The sequence below is a fragment of the Bubalus bubalis genome, chromosome 1 (assembly GCF_019923935.1).
Source record: "Bubalus bubalis isolate 160015118507 breed Murrah chromosome 1, NDDB_SH_1, whole genome shotgun sequence".
NCBI lineage: Eukaryota > Metazoa > Chordata > Mammalia > Artiodactyla > Bovidae > Bubalus > Bubalus bubalis.
Genome location: NC_059157.1, coordinates 177,633,986 through 177,651,821, shown reverse-complemented (window position 1 = coordinate 177,651,821; position 17,836 = coordinate 177,633,986). Strand labels below are relative to the sequence as shown.

General features: G+C 37.0%; 1 protein-coding gene across 3 annotated transcripts in view; it reads right to left on the bottom strand.

Annotated features, from left to right (window-relative positions):
• Nucleotides 1-17,836, bottom strand: part of STAG1 (stromal antigen 1) — a 507,863-nt gene that overhangs the window by 209,264 nt on the left and 280,763 nt on the right. For all 3 annotated transcript variants that reach the window (XM_025291338.2, XM_044946850.1, XM_025291345.2), the window contains one exon: nt 9,940-10,016. In XM_025291338.2, coding sequence (XP_025147123.1) covers nt 9,940-10,016 — 77 coding nt within the window. The remainder of the gene's footprint in view (nt 1-9,939; nt 10,017-17,836) is intronic.

Genomic DNA, 17,836 nt, shown 5'->3' with positions numbered 1-17,836 from the left:
AACCACAATGGTGATATGCACTACTCTGTCTACCAGTACACTTATTTGGTCTTCTGCTTTATTTATTTAATGGTTCCTTCCTGTATGTTTCATTTCAGTTTTTGTATCCTCTTTCTAAATTTTTTCTTTGTTTGATTTTTGGCTGTACTGGGTCTTCAATGCTATGTACAGGCTTTCTCTAGTTATGGCAAGTAGGGGCTACTTTCTGGTTTCAGTGTGCAGGCTTCTCATTGCAGTGGTAGCTTCTCTCATTGCAAAGCATGGTCTCTAGGATGCATGGGCTTCAGTAGCTGCAGCACGCTGGCTTGGTAGCTGTGAAACAGGCTGAGTTGTCCTACTTCAAGTGGGATCTTCCTGGATCAGGGATCAAACCCATGTACCATTCACTGGCAGGAGGATTCTTCACCAGTGGACCACCAGGAAGTCCTCAGATACTGCATTCTAATTTTTCTAATCCTTGTTAAAAACTTATTTTAACTTATTGCTCTGTGTATCCACTCTCTTCCTAAATGTTTGCATCATTCATGTTTGCATCTCTTCCTAAATGTTTGCATCATTACTCTGCACTCTTTCTCATATAGTTACCTATCTCCACATCATTTAGTTGTTTTGGGACTTAATTTTGTTCCTTTATCTGGAACATGTTTTTCTGTCATTTCATTTTGTCTAAAGTTCTATTTTTATTTTATATATGTGTAAAGTTATTATTCTTGACTTTGAAAAAGAAACTTTCTGTTGAGTATGTCCTAGGCGTTCTAGCAGTACAATTCCCTCTCATAATGCAATGGTCAGGTACCAGCCGGTCCCATTTTAAGTTCTGACCTGTTTGTGGACTCAGCTCCACAGGGTGTAAGACTGTATGTTTTTTGCTTCAGTTGTCTGCTCCCTAGTGAGTGAGGCTGGTCTAGAGGCTTGTGGAACCTTCCTGGTGGGAGGGAATGGTGCATAAAATTGGATCTTGGCTCTTTGGTGCGCAGGGCTTTGTCAAAATGTGTGCCAAGAGGTGGCTCTGGGATCAGGAAGTCTTTAGGCAGCCTCTTTATTGATGGGTGGGACTGTGTTCCAGTCCTGTTGCTTACTTGGTCTGAGGTATTCCAGGACTGGAACCTACAGGCTGTTGGGTGGTGCCAGGTCTTTGTGCTAATGTCCCAAGCAAGATGTCAACCTTCAGATAATTTCTTATGGATATGTTCACTGCCAACTTTTATGACCCAATAGAGAACCACAGCCCCATTCTCCCTCCCAGGAAGCCCTCCAAGAGCAGGATTAGTTCCAGCCCAGGCTCCTATGAAGTCACTGCTTTCCCTCTGAGTCCTGGTGCTCACACAACCTCACATGCATCATCCAAGTCTGGAGTCTCTGTTTTCCCCAGTCCTATAGAGCTCCTGTGATCAAAAGTTGCTAGAGTTAGAAGCCAAATAAATGCTCTGGAGGCTCTTCCTCCTGATGCCAGACCTACAGGCTAGGGAGCTTAATGTGAGGCTCAGAGCTCTCACTCCCATAGGAAAATTTCTGTGATGGAATTATTTTCCAGTTTCTGGGTCACTCCAGATGTATGGGATTTGATTATATCACAAATGTGCTCCACCTATCACCTCGTGATTTCTTGTCTTTGGATGTAGAGTACCTTTTTGGAAGGTTTCAGTCTTTTTTATTTATGGCTGTACAGAAGTTAGTTGTGATTTTGATATTCTTATGGGAGGAAGTGAGCTTAAGTTCTTCTACTCTGCCATGTTGTTTTCTTTCCTGGCCAGCTAAGGATGGGGCACCTGCAGGAACTAGCAAGAGCCACAGACCCTTGCTTAGCATCAACAGTGCTAGAAACTGCTCTCCAGCATAACAGATACCTCGCTGTTCACGGCTGGGTGTGTTCCTACATATCTCAATGGCAGGAGAGTAGCTCATCTTTGCTGGACTAGTGATCTCAGCTGCAGCTACTGTCTCTGGACTGAGCAGAAAGTTCCAACCATCCTGTCCTAGTCAACAAAACTTCTGAAAGGAAAAACTTCTTTTCCTTCTAGCTTGGATCCGGTAGAGAGGGCCTGAAGATTAACTGACAGCCAACAGACTAAGTGGAGAAGGGACAAAGTTTATTTACAACTGCACATGCTCAGCGGTATGTAAGTCTGCCTGAACAAGTTCTTAATGCAGATGAAAGTGCCCTTTTGTGAAAAAAAATTTTTTCAGGAAAAAAATTATCATAAAGAATATCATTAGTAAGGAAGAGAAGTGAGCACCAAGCCAAAAGGCATGAAGGCATAGGTTAACTCTACTTTTTGTACACACAGAAGTCAGGTTTATGATCAAGACTCCTCTTAACTAAAAAACTACAAACTCCTCAGCCTTGAAGTGGAAAAGATAAACACTGGCTACCAGACTTTTGGTTGTACAATAAGAATGCATGGACAATGAGAACCCTTTTTCTGGACTGATTCCATTTATGCTTTGTCACTGAAGTTAGGAAGTACCTTGCCAGTAAGAGACTGACTTTAAAATTCTTTTCATAATGAACAATGCCCCTGATTACCCAGAACTCCATGAATTCAACACTGAAGGTGTCAAAGTAATCAAACTGTTCTGAAATAAAACATCTCTAATTTGGTCTTTAGATGAGGAAGTCACAGTTGTTGTTCAGTTCCTAAGTCGTGTGCAACTCTTTGCAGCCCCATTGTCTACAGCATGCCAGGCTCACCTATCTTTCACTATCACCTGGAGTCTGCTGAAATTAATTTCCATTGATTCTGTGACGCTATCTAACTATCTCATCCTCTGCCACCCTCTTCTCCTTTTGCCCTCAATCTTTCTGAGCACCAGGGTCTTTTCCAGCGAGTTGGCTCTTCACATCAGATGAGTATTGAAGCTTCAGCATCAGTATTTCCAATGAATATTCAGGGTTTATTTCCTTTAGGATTGACTCTCTGCAGTCCGAGGGACTCTCAAGAATCTTCTCCAAAAGCACAATTCAAAAGCATCAATTCTTTGATGTTCAGCCTTCTTTACGGTCCAACTCTCACATCCATACATGACTACTGGGAAAACCATAGCTTTGACTGTATGTACCTTTGTTGGCAAAGTGATGTCTCAGCTTTATAATATGCGGTCGAGATTTGTCATAAGCTTTCCTTCCAAGGAGGAGGGTCTTTTAATTTCATGGCTGCAGTCACTGTCCAGTGATTTGGATCCCAAGAAAATAAAATCTGTCACTATTTCCACTTTTTCCCCTTCTATTGGCCATAAAGTGATGAGACTGGATGCCATGGTCTTCTTAGTCTTTCAATGTTGAGTTTCAAGCCAGCTTTTTCACTTCCTTTTTGACCCATATCAAGTTCTATAGTTCCTTTCCAACTACTGTCATTGGAGAGGCATCATCTGCATATTTGAGGTTGAAATTGATATTTCTCCCAGCAACCTTGATTCCAATTTGTGATTCATCCAGCCTGGCATTTCACATAATGTTTTCTGCATATAGGGGCTTCCCAGGTGGCACTAGTGGTAAAGAACTTGCCTGCCAATGCAGGTAGATGTAAGAGACTCAGGTTTGATCCCTGGGTTGGGAAGATGCGCTGGAGTAGAAAATGGCAACCTATTCCAGTACTGCCTGGAGAATCCCATGGACAGATAAGCCTGGTGGATTAAAGTGACAGGGCTGCACAGAGTCAGACACCACTGAAGTGACTGACTCAGCATGCAAACACACACTCTGCACATAAGTTAAATGAGTAGGGTGACAATATATAGTGCTGTTGTACTCCTTTCCCAATTTTGAACCAGTCAGTTGTTCCACGTCTGGTTCTAACTGTTGCTTCTTGACTTGAATATAGGTTTCTCAGGAGGCAGGTAAGGTGGTCTAGTACTCCCCTCTCTTGAAGAAATTTCCATAATTTGTTATGATCCACACAGTCTAAGGTTTTCATGTAGTCAATGAAACAAGTTTTTCTGGAATTCCTTTGCTTTCTCTATGATCCAATGGATGTTGGCAATCTGATCCCTGGTTCCTCTGCCACTTCAAAACCCAGCTTGTACATTTGGAAGTTCACATACTGCTGAAGCCTAGGTTGAAGGATTTTGAGCATTACCTTACTAGCATGTGGAATGAGCACAAATGTATGGTAGTTTGAACACTGTTTGGCATTGCCTTTCTTTGGGACTGGAATGAAAACTGACCTTTTCCAGTCCTTACAGCTGAGTTTTCAAACTTTGCTGACATACTGAGTGTAGCTCTCAGGATTTTTAAATAGCTCAGGAGGAATTCTGTCACCTCAGCTAACTTTGTGCATATAATTATTTCCTAAGTAATTATTTCCCACTTGACCTCACACTCCAATATGTCTGGTTCCAAGTGAGTGACCACATCATTGCGATTATCTGTATCATTAAGAACTTTTTTGTATAGTTCTTCTGTGCATTCTTGCCACCTCTTCTTAATGTCTTCTGCTCCTGTTAGGTCCTTAACCGTTTCTGTCCTTTACTGTGCCTGATGATTGAATAAAATGTTTACATAAGGGCCTCATGATACACAGTAATCGATGGAAAGGATTGTCTCTGTACTATGGAAGATAGAACATCATGAAAGTCTGAAAGAACTTCACCACTGAAGTTGCCATTGTTGCTACAGAAAAAGTCATGAAAGCTATCAGACCTGAAATAATAAATTCCCACTGGAGATAAATTTTGCCCAGATGTTTTCCATCACTTCAGAGGACTTAGGAGAGAGCCCATCAAAGGAATCATGAAAGAGACTATGAATATGGCATAAAAGGTGGGGTGTGGTGAAGCGTTTTTAAGATACGAATCTTGGAGAAATCAAGAGCTAATAGACACTACACCAAAGGAATTATGAGAAGATGACTTGACAGAGATGAGTGCTTCCAAACCAGTACTGTACAATGAGGAAGAACACATAGAATAAACAATTCCAGAAAACAAATAACATTAGACAATCTTACTCAAATACTACTTTTAACTTCTTTAACAACAAGGACCCTTTTAATATAGAGCACTGAAACTAAAGCAAATGGTGGAAGAAGGTTTGGTATTATATAGAAGCATTTTTATACAGATGAAAAAGCAAAATTCAGACAGAAATTATGATGTATTTGCATAAAATTACACTGAATATGCCTGTTTTCCTGCCTACTGTTCCACCTCCTCCACATCTGCCATCTCTGAAACAGCAAGACCAAACTCTCCTCTTTCTCAGCGTACTCAATGTAAAGATAATGAGGAAAAAGACTTTTATGATGATTCACTTCCACTTAAGGAACAGCAAATAATCACCATGTCATACACTTAATAAATGTATCTGTTGTATATGTGTGTGTCTCCAATGGAAAATATCCCATATAGCTCAGTAGGTAAAGCATCTGCCTGCAATGCGGGAGACCTGGGTTCAATTCCTGGATCAGGAAGTTCCCCTGGAGAAGGAAATCGCAACCCACTCCAGTATTCTTGCCTGGAGAATCCCATGGACAGAGGAGCCTGGCAGGCTACACTTCATGGGATCGCAAGAGTCAGACACACCTTAGCACTATCTTTATCTTTTTATGGCAAGAACTGTGTAAGTTCTTGTGCCATCATCATTGCTTAAGTGTTCAATTATGTTTTGTGCGCAAGACAAGCACAAGGTGAGTGATATTTTTCACACAGTGTTCTATAACTTTGCTTTCAAAGAGTTACATTACTGTATAGTAATGTATATAGTACGACTCACTCTCTCTCATATAGCTGGAGAAACTATGTATCAACATATCTTGTATCAGCTATATATGAGCTGAAACTATGTATCAGCGTGATTTACAAAAATGTTTCCAATAGTATAAATATGACAGTAATACTATATGCTATAAAAATTTTATAACAATTCATTCATTAGTGTAAAGGCAAGGCTACTGTGAAACAATTTTATCAGTTACACTAGGCTAATACAAAGCAATTATATTATTGCCTTCTTCATCATCACCCATAAATCATCATAATTATAAATCAATATGAATTATTCACAGTATCTTTTCATTTTTGATGTCTAGTGTTAGTTATATATGTAACATCTACTATGGTGTTTTGTATCATATAAGACAATACTGATACAAGTACTAACGGATGATTCACCTTGTAAACTGATGACATAAACTTTCCGTAATGATAAACGTAGTACACAATACTGTAAATTTACTTTCCCCTTTTAATGATTTTAATAACATTTTATTTTCTCTAGATTACTTTAGTATAAGAATATAGCATATACTACACATAAAACACAAAATACATGTTAATTGACTGTCAATATTATTGGTAAAGTTTCCAGTCAACAGTAAGGTATCAGTAGTTAACTTTTGGGAGTGTCAAAACTTATACTGACAATTTTCAGCTACAGCAGCATTACAGTAACCAATACCCACATCGTCCAAGGGTCAGCTGACTGTGAAACATGTTGTGTTGCAAAGATTCCCCAACATAGATGTCTTACTTAAATATTTGAAAACTATACAAACTGACCTTTGAGAAACCATATCTAAGAATTTATATATGGAGATCTGATTCTAATAATCTCAGGAAGAAATACAATTACATTTTCCTTTATCTAATGACAACTTGGTTGTCCACCAGGAACCAAGTATATCTACTGACCTTGAAGAGTTATAGACTGCTTTGGGAATTAACATATTTCTAATTAGGTTGTTATTAGAATTACAAAAGACTTTTGGCCAAGTAGAGATTTGTAGGGCTTTCAAAAAAAGGTCATGTAATAACTGGGTATGACTAGTTTGTAATAAGGAATAGAAGTTACAGCATACTATTTTTTCAGGCAATAACATACTTTTGACCACCTTTTTCAATTCAAACAGTTTCAATCGAAATGATTTCTACCTCATTTCACCTTTACTTCACTTCGCTATAATACAACATATTCAGTCATTCATTCAACAGAAGTTAGTGGCTTTTCCCTGTTAACTAGGCATTTTTCTAGGATCTTGGGATCTAATGACTCCTTTCATCAGATATTTCAGAATTTTATCACAAATCATAATTTAAAAACTAACCTCCTTCTACTCCCAAGGAATTAAGTATTTAAGAAAAAAAAAAAAAAACCTGTGTATTTAATAATATGCAAGGATTTAAATGCATTCTCAAGTATATACACAGTAGTAAAAGATTAATATCTTTCTAAAGAATTGAAGTTAAAAATTTTTGTTGTCTGCATCTGAATTATAATTTCATTGAGTTCATTACAGTGAACAATGTGTGATTCACTCCCACTTATGCTTATTATGTACTGAGCTCATAAGTCTTACCACTCTGCATCATCAATGGCTTTTGTAAATACAGTCTGTCCCTCCAAAACACAATACCACCTTTCAAACAGAATTTCCACTTGTTCTTGCTTCATTGAATCTTGTCATACTTGCAGATAATCATCATTGTCAAATAGGTCTGGCACATCTTGTTCACTAATCTCTCTGGAAATTTTGTGTTATTTGTTTGCTTATGTGTTTATTTATTCATTATTCTGAGTTCAAATTTTTATTTTTCAAATTGTTTATACAAGAAAATCTCAAGCAAATTAGTAAGCATCCTATTTTTTTAATGACACTGTTTTAAGCCACCTAATTAAATTATATAGATATTTAAAATTGAAACAAAATATTTATTAAAATTTCTAATCATCACAATTATATTTATTTACTTTTATGTAGCCCTAGGAGATATCTATTTCTGCTTTAGATTATTCTAATAACAATAAAAATAATATTAGAACAGAATTATATTCAAATAGAACTCTGATTTTTAAAAGTCTTTGATTAGGTCAATAATCTCAAATATTCAGACAAAATGTTTAAGAATATGAAACATGAATTCTGAATAATTTCATTTGTTACACTGTATTCATTTTTGTTTTCCCCTCAGCCTGTTTTCATATATGAAGTGTTCTTATAACTTAAATTTTGGATTCCTCTTTTTACTTACCTTAGAATAATAGTTCTCAATAGTTGTTCTATGTTACAATCACCTGGTGAGCTTTTTAAAAAAAAATCCCTATGCCAAGGTCACATGCCTTACAAATTAATCAAATGTCTAGGGCATGTGTAAGGGAGCCAGGCATCAGTATCCCAGTGAGACATTAATTTGCAGCTCAAATTTAGTTTGGGAACTACTGTCTTAAAATACTTAATAATCATTCCATCATGTGTTAGTCCTGGGAAGGTCCAAGACATATACCACTTTTAAATCTACAATCTGAATCACCTGTATTGCAGGCCACACATGGTAGAATAGCAGCTGGTGAGTAAACCTACTACTTGCACCTTAACTGTATGTCACCTGGCTTTAACTTCTATTTCTAACGTATAAACTCATATATTAACAACAACAACAAAATACATTTTACTGAACAGTAGCGCCACAGAAATGTTTCAGAATCTAGGGTTTTTGAATTTTAAAAGTGAACTTGGTGAATAACCTTATATTTCATCATACCCCAATAAAACCTGGTGTAGCACTCTGTAGTTAAGAACATTAATATTTAACAGCAATGCATATATATATATATATATATATAAATATATATATATATATATATTCCCCCCCCCAAACTGTGAGAAATAAAAATTGACTGTAAATAGCCTATGTTAGTTGAGGCCAAGTGGCCTTAGAGCCAAACCTCAGAGTCTGGATTACGAACTGTCAGAGCTTTTTGAGATTACAGAAATTAAGGTAAGTGATTCTGAAATATTATGTCCATAGGTTACAATTCAAGGTCTTCCCTATGTCCCATAAATTGTGACTACATAGTCTGAAAGCCAATGACAGAATGTTTATGTAGAAAGATGCACATTAAAACATTTTGATACTGCTGCTAAAGGTGAACACCTGATTAGAAAAAGACATTGAGCAGCCTATGCTTGAATATTTACTTTAGTATGTATTTGTAGCAGTTTTTTCAATTAAAAATAAATACTACTGCTACTATTAATAAAAAACCTAAACCCATGTTACTAAAAGATTGGACTTATAAGAAAACCAATCCTTGTGGTTAGTGTTGAAGGTCAAAACAAAGGAACACCTATCAGAAAATAGAAAATAATACCAAAGGCAGAATGTTAAAACAGGAACTGATGCTGGCCTAAAGCATGACATGAATTGAGTTCACTATAAATAAAGAAATAAAACTGTTAAAGTGTCTCAAAAATAAACATTTATGACTAGTGTAAAACTATTTGAGAGAATATTTAAGTCTTAAAATGGAAAATCATGCATGATTAACTCATGAAGACTAGCAAAGAAAACTCGTATTCTGAATAGAAATCAGATTATCTCAAGTAGAGTGTTCCAAATAGAAGAACTATACACACACACAGAAAATGGAAAGGGGGCGGGGGAGGGCAGAGGGACACATGTCAGTGGCAGGGATCCATATAAAGTAAGAATTCCGGATTAAATTTAGGAAATTTTTCACTGTTAGGATTTCTAATAACCTTAAATAAAAAAATGTGTTTTGACAATCTTAGGTCAGGTATCTTAGGTAGGTATAATAGCCAGCCTTCTGACACTTCCTTGACCTCCAAACCCTTTTTTCTTTAAAACATTTAAGAGGACTAGCATTCCACAGAATATGAAACTGTTGGAGGTGCATTTATAAATTCAGGATTTTAGATGGTCTTCAAGAATGAATGTAAAGAATCAACTCATACCTCATACCATTAATTTTCCAATCATTATCAGCCATAAGTCATTACTCAGTGCTACTATCTCCATGCAATGTAATAAAATTTCCAAAGATGATTCATTTCGGAAATAACAGCATGGATTATCACATAAATGAGAAAATACTATAACTTCTCTTATACGAAGTACAAAGTCAAAACAAAACTTAAAATAATCAACATATTCACCATTTACAAGTACAAGCAGGCAATTTGTATAAACAGCGAAATGCTATACCTCATCAAATTCTTCAGTCATTTTTCTGATGATTTCTGCATTCTGCATATTTCGAAACATCTCTATTCTCACAGTACCTGTGGAACAACAGATTCTATAGTTAATTTTTCCTCTCCATGCTAAAAGTTAAATTTAACTTGACTATTTGAAAAGTTTTATATGAAAGTGATTGGGTTTTTCTTTCTTCCGCAAACTTCTATTTTAAAGGAATCCCTTGTTTAAGAAATTTAAAATTCTTTAAACGTTTAAAAAAAAAACACCTGAATAACCTATGCATTAGGTAAGTCTAATGAAAAATGTTGAAAGAAGTATTGAAGAAGGAAAAGACAAAGAAATAAAACATGAATTTATGTAGTACAGAGGGCCCTAAAGATGGCTTATGATAACCAGATATATGAGGCTTCCCTGGTGGCAGATGATGAAGAGTTGGCCCGCAAAGCAGGAGACCTGGGTTCGATCCCTGGGTCAAGAAGATTCCAGGTGGCTGGCTACCTTAGTCCAAAAAACACCCAAGTATAGAGAATGTTATCTCCCTTCAAGGCACCTTCTGTTTTTGGTTTTTTTTTTAATCATCAGAATATTCTCCTTTTATTTAAAACTAACTGTTCCTTAACAATATTTTCAGTCGAATCTGTTTTCTTTGAAGATGCCAGGAACCTCTACATAAGGATCAAACAAAGGAAAAAGCTGTAACCCCCTTTTCATCTCATTCCTTCATACTTCTACCTTACTTTACTTTTTTATCTCAAATATGGCTATGTAAGTATTATCACTCTTATAAGAATGAGTGGTTTACACTGAAAATCTATGTTAAAAATAACAGAATTTAAAGAAAACTGAAACAAGGTTCAAAATCAACTTAAATACAAAGAATTCTGACATAATAATTAAAGGAGGTTCTGTTTTAGTTGGATAAATGTGTTGGACGCTAAGCTGTGTCTGACTCTTGTGACCCCATGGACTGTAGCCCACCAGGCTTCTCTGTCCATAGGATTTCTCAGGCAAGAATACTGGGGTCGGTTGCCATTTTCTGATCCAGGAGATCTTCCTGACCCAGGGATCAAACCTAGTCTCCTGCATTGGCAGGTGGATTCTTTACGACTGAGCCACCTGGGAAGCTCAATAATTAAATGAGGTTTAGTTTCAACTGCATAACTATAAAATATTCAAGTTAAAAATCACAAGAATAATACTCAATAAACAGTAGGAAAATAATTAATTTATAACTTCTGACAGGCTCCTTGCAAGTGATTAATATCAGCTCTATCTGAAGTCACAATTAGGAATGGAGGCAGGAAGAGTCTCTGAGTCATACTGCATGAAAGAGCATGGAGCAATGAATAGTCATTAAAGTCAAAGTATGATATAGAATCAGAGTCCTAAAAAAACTACAGTGGCATATTTAGCTCTTATTTAACTTAATTTTTACTAATCTTAAAATGAGAAAAATTATGTTTGCCCTATCTTTAAATCAGAACCATTTTACAGCACATTTTATTTATTGATACATAGCTCTCATTAATTTTCAATAGGTATTCCAAATATTCAACTGTAGAAATGATAGGTTGGAAGGAGAATGAAAACAAAAATGCTTTTAAATAGTTCTTCCCCTTAAAAGTTCTTAAAAACTTCCAAAAGTTTTTGGAAATATGCATGTTAAGTTGCTTCAGTCGTGTCCGACTCTGTGTGACCCCATAGACGGCAGCCCACCAGGCTCCCCGTCCCTGGGATTCTCCAGGCAAGAATACTGGAGTGGGTTGCCATTTCCTTCTCCAATGCATGAAGGTGAAAAGTGAAAGTGAAAGTGAAGTCGCTCAGTCGTGTCTGACTCTGAGCGACCCCAGGGACTGCAGCCTTCAGGGCTCCTCCATCCATGGGATTTTCCAGGCCAAGAGTACTGGAGTGGGGTGCCATCGCCTTCTCCGTGGAAATATGCAATTTCAAAAAAAAAAAAAAAAAAGATAAAATTTTTACTGTGATTTAAAATTTTATGAGAAAAACAGTAATGCACAGAGTATTCAACAGTGTTGAAAATAGGCTGTTTATGTACTATAGAACAGTCTATATTTTCAGAGGATTTTTAAAAATTAAATAAACAAGAAATGTCCTTAACTGATAAGTGAGCTCAAATAAAAATAACTTTCTGTTAGATATTCTTAAAAATCACTCAATTAAATAAAATTGTTTATATTTAACCTTGTATGGGTCATAAAATATTGCATCAATCTGAAACAGATTTCCATAGATAAAAAGGAAGTCATTTCAGGAGTTACTTCATGGTACTCTTGATAAGTGGAAGGACTGATGCTGAAGCTAAAGCTTTAATATTTTGACCACCTGATGCAAAGAGATCACTCACTGGAAAAGACCCTGATGCTGGGAAAGATTGAGAGCAGGAAGAGAAGGGAGCAACAGAGGATGTGAGATGGCTGGATGGCATCACCAACTCAATGGACCTGAATCTGAGCAAACTCAGGGAGGTAGTGAAGAACAGAGAAGTCTGGTGTACTACAGTTCATGGAGTCACAAAGAGTCGGATATGACTTAGCGACTGAACAACAACAACATTTGATAAGTAAAATTACATTCATCTGTACTTATAAAGCAAAAGAAATAAAATTAGATGTTAAAATTATTAAACATGAGAAGAACTGTTCTTAGGGGGATGGAAATATTTTAGATCTTGAATAGAGTGTCATCATTATGGCTGTATGTATTTGTCAAAAGCTATCTATCTATATACTCTGGTGGCTTTTAATGCATGGAAATTAGACCTTGGTAAAGTTGATTCTTTAAAAATTCAAGAAAAAGGACAAAGCTAACCCTACTTCTTCAGCAATGAGTTGCACATATCACTGTTAAAATATTTCCAATGTAAATAATGCTCAACTACTCAATTTCCATAACTGACAAGGCAGTTTTCACATAGAGTGGAATTTTTAAATATACTTTCAATAAAATAGCTATGTTAGTTCATAAAGGGAGGACTATTTCATGGCATCAATTTAATGTGGTGAAGGGAAAGGCAACAAAACAGCAACCAGTATTAAAAGCAATATAAAAATATTTAAAGATGACTATAATATATAAAAAAACAATTACTAACAAAATAAAATCAGATGTTTAAAAGTCATACTTTTTAAAATGAGCAGAAGCTTTGCATTGATACTTTTTAAGAAAAAAATTCCTTTTGCTGCCATAATGACTGTGCCAAAGATTGCCTTATTTACTTATTTTTCTCCTGTTCATTCTTCTCCAACTGAGTCCCACAATTCTACCGAAACTGCTTCCTCACACCAGTCATCTTTGAACTGCTACATCAAACAATCTTAGTAATAATCTATCTATTCTATTTAAAACATTTGTTTATTTCATTGGTTCCTATAGCATTATATCGGAGAAGGCAATGGCACCCCACTCCAGTACTCTTGCTTGGAAAATCCCATGGACGGAGGATCCTGTTAGGCTGCAATCCATGGGGTCGCTAAGAGTCAGACACGACTGAGCGACTTCACTTTCACTTTTCACTTTCATGCATTGGAGAAGGAAATGGCAACCCACTCCAGTGTTCTTGCCTAGAGAATCCCAGGGACAGGGGAGCCTGGTGGGCTGCTGTCTATGGGGTTGCACAGAGTCGGGCACGACTGCAGTGACTTAGCATAGCATACCATTATATATTTGTACTATATTTTCTGTTGATTTGTTTTGATTTCTTTCACTTACTTTTAGGCATTTAACATGAGTAAACACAGGTATTTTCTAAAGCTCCATTCAAGCATTCTTCTTTGTCCATTTTTAAATCTTCTAGCCTGGAAACGGCCCCCATCTAGCTCACCCAATAGAAAAGAGTATAGCAGGGACCACTATTTACTGATCCTTTTATTTCTCCATGAGCCTTAAAAACTTTCTGACATCTTAAGTTCCTCTGTCCTATTAAGTTTTCTTTGATAATAATAATGAAGAATATTGCCCTAATTCAAGACTAATTTTCAGAACTCATTAAAAAGCTAACCTCAGTTCATTTTCGGATTCTTCATTCTTAAATATGAATATTTCTAATAGATTATCCTAAGATTATGGAGAGTAAAGGTAAATAAATCTGAAATAATTCAGATTTATGGAAACAAAACTATACGAAAATACAGAATAAAAAAGAGTAAAGATCATCTTTCAAGCCCTTAAATACTAACAAGTTACCTATGAGACTCTTAAAAGAGTAAGCCACCAATATACATATTTTATGAAAGGTTGTTTCAGCAGGCTCTCCAGACAGGATTGTAGTTTTAATAAAGAAAAAGGAAGAACTTTAAAAATTGTCATTTTAAATTATGAATAATTTTAGAAACAGAAGTAACATCAGAAATCTACCTGCAAATTCTTGATCATTTAAACTATGTCAAACACTGATGACAGCAGAAATTGATACAATCCCTGTGGGCCGTGATTTGGCAAATGTCTATAAAAATTACAAATTTATATTCCTTTTTGCCTTGATACTGTACTTGTTGCGAAGTATTCATAAAATCACATGTGTGCAAAATAATGAATACACAATGTTATGCCCTGAATCATAGTTTGCAACAATAAAAAAGGTAAACACCCCATTTCCCCATAAATAAGAATCTGATTAAGTAAAAATGGTGATGATAATGACAATGATGGCCGGCAGCATTTGGCTGCTCACTACCAACTAGGCATTGTACTAAAAAGTGCTTAAACTTCACAACAACCTTATTCAGAATACAATTTTTCTCCCCTTTACAGATGAGAAACTTGAGACACTTAAAGAGATTTAGCAACTTGTAAAGGGCTTTTCCAGCAGCAGATCCATGGCCTATATGTAGGCAGACTGGCAAAAGATCCATGGAAACCACTACTATTAAATGGCTGTGAAAGTCAACGGAAGCCATGGATATAAAAAACAAAGTTATTTATGACTGATATAAAAAGATTTGTAAGATATATTCATACATGAAGAAGGGAGGTATAGGTTCTAGTTTAAGGTGGCAACATAGGAAGATCCTAAACTCACCTTCTCCCATGGAAACAGTAAACAGTTACATATGCAAAGACTTCCTCTTAAAAAAAAAAACCTAAAGGTTGGCAGAATGATGATTATATATCCGGCAAACAACAAGAAAATCACATCAAACCAGCAAGACAGGCTGGCACAAAATATCATCAAATGTGGCACAAGATAAAACCAATCTACACTGCAGTGAACTACAACTTGGATGGAACTCAAAACCAGAGCTTCTCCCTGAGGAGTGTAGGGCTCAAACTCCACATCAGGCATGCCAAATTTTAAGATACACACTTGAGAGATGAGCCCCATTCAAAAAAAATCTACTTTTGAAAATCAACAAGGATCGCTCTTGAGACCCATAAAACAGCATCAATCTAGCAGAAAGTTCTAAAAGGGCCTGCACAACTTGAACTCTTCCACCCAGGGCTCAGCTCAGGTAGGTTAAGGCAACTAAAACTTAAAGCAAATAAGGATCATGTGCTTACATTAAAACCATGGCCTAAGACGCAGGCATCTAATTTAACACATGCACATCTAGGAGCCTGATGGAACACTCTGGGGACAAAGAGTAGTGGGCACCATTTTTTACTTTTCCTGTGCCATGCTCTGGAGCACCAATATCTCCTAGAAGGGGGCCTACATGTGCCTGATGTCCTAATTTTTGCAGCTGTTGCTGACAATATAATTCTTGATCACCTGGCTCTAGAGGTCAGGGGAGTTTGCATTCCTGATCACATGGAACTATAATAATCAGTGTCATCAGAATGGAGCTCCTATCCACCTGGTGCCCTGATTTTTGTGACTGCTGCCAGGGGGACACCTTTGTTTCACTTGACTTTAGAGGCCAGTGGGACTTAAAATTGCAGATCTTGCAACACCTTAACCAATGAAGAAAGAGTTCTAAATCAGCTACCACTTCCAGGGAATAGGAAGAAGCAACAGATCCAAGAGTTCAACCTTTCTGTGAAAGAGACCTATTAGTCAGTCATTACAATTGTGACCGGAAGGGCAGGGTTCTCTTTAAACAAATATCTAGGGATTGAGCATTCCTTTCTCAATGATTTCAGAGAGTGGGCACTATATTCACCCTCACTCTCTGAAGTGTTACAGAGCACCAGAGTCTACTGGTAGGAACTTATACATGTATCTGGTGCCCTGGTTTTTTGTGTTTAACACCTGAGATTTTACAAATGGAACTCACGTCTACCTGATCACCTTGTTCTGATACAAGGGGCTGGGGTACTTAGATGATGGACTGTGGCAATTAGAGAGATGATTCTGGGCAGGTTAACACACATAGACCACTGCACAAATAGCTGCCTGAAAAACATTTCCAGTCTATGGAAGAGGCTACTTTACTTCTCTTGGACCTTTGGATCGACAAACAGGCTTCAGGTTTGACACACATGTAGCAGCATATATGGAGCAGCTCTCAAAGAATACAGACTGTGGATGTCATTTTGATGCTCTCTTTGGCCTTGTTCCAATTCACCGTTATCTTCTACAAAGAAGTTATACACTCATCTGAAGCCCTGATTTTTGTGATTGCTCTCTAAGATATACTTTCAGATTGCCTGGCTCTGGTAACCAGTGGGTCTTATGCTTGCAGCCTTTAAGGACTGCATATATTATATCCTCATATTTTTAAAAGCTGTTAGCTGATGGCCTGGCTTCTAGACTTCCCGGAGTCAACCCAAACCCATGTCCATTCAGTCAGTGATGCCATCCAGCCATCTCATCCTATGTCATCCCCTTCTCCTCCTGCCCTCAATCCTTTCCAGCATCAAGGTCCTTTCAAATGAGTCAGCTCTTTACATCAGGTGTCCAAAGTATTGGAGTTTCAGCTTCAACATCAGTCCTTCCAATGAACACCCAGGACTGATCTCCTTTAGGATGATCTGGTTGGATCTCCTTGCAGTCCAAGGGACTCTCAAGAGTTTTCTCCAACACCACAGTTCAAACCATCTATTCTTTGGGGCTCAGCTTTCTTTATAGTCCAACTCCCACATCCATACATGGCCACTGGAAAAACCATAGCCTTGACTAGACAGACCTTTGTTGGCAAAGTAATATCTCTGCTTTTTAATATGCTGTCAAGGTTTGTCATAACTTTCCTTCCAAAGAGTAAGCGTCTTTTAATTTCATGGCTGCAATCACCATCTGCAGTGATTCTGGAGCTGAGAAAAATAAAGTTAGCCACTGTTTCCCCATCTATTTGCCATGAAGTGATGGGACCAGATGCCATAATCTTCATTTTCTGAATGTTGAGCTTTAAGCCAACTTTTTCACTCTCCTCTCTCACTTTCATCAAGAGGCTTAGTTCTTCTTAACTTTCTGCCATAAGGATGGTGTCATCTGCATATCTGAGGTTATTGATATTTCTCCCAGCAACCTTGATTATGTGACAGTACCAAATATACTAACATTCACATTTTAGGTCTCCCAGGAGAAGGGGGCAAGAAAGGAGCAAAAATCAGACATTCAAGTTCTAGAAACCCAGAGAATACCAAATAAGATGAACTGAAAATAGCTCAAAGGAAGGCACATTATAAAATGTTAAAAGTTAAAGACAAAAGGATAATGCTAAAAACAACAGGAGAAAAGCAACTGGCTATACAAAGACCTCCCATGAGACTTTGAACACACTTATCAGTAAAAACTTTACAGGCCAGAAGGGAATGCATGATATATTCAAAGTGGTAGGGAAAAAAAAAAAAAAAAAGAAAAGAAACTTCTAACCAAGCAAACTCCACCTGGAAGAGTTCTCATTCGGAACTGAAGATGAGGGAGTTTTCCAGGCAAGCAAAAGCTAAAGGAATCTATACCATTAAACTAGTCTACAAGAAATGTTTAACGGACATCTTTAAGATG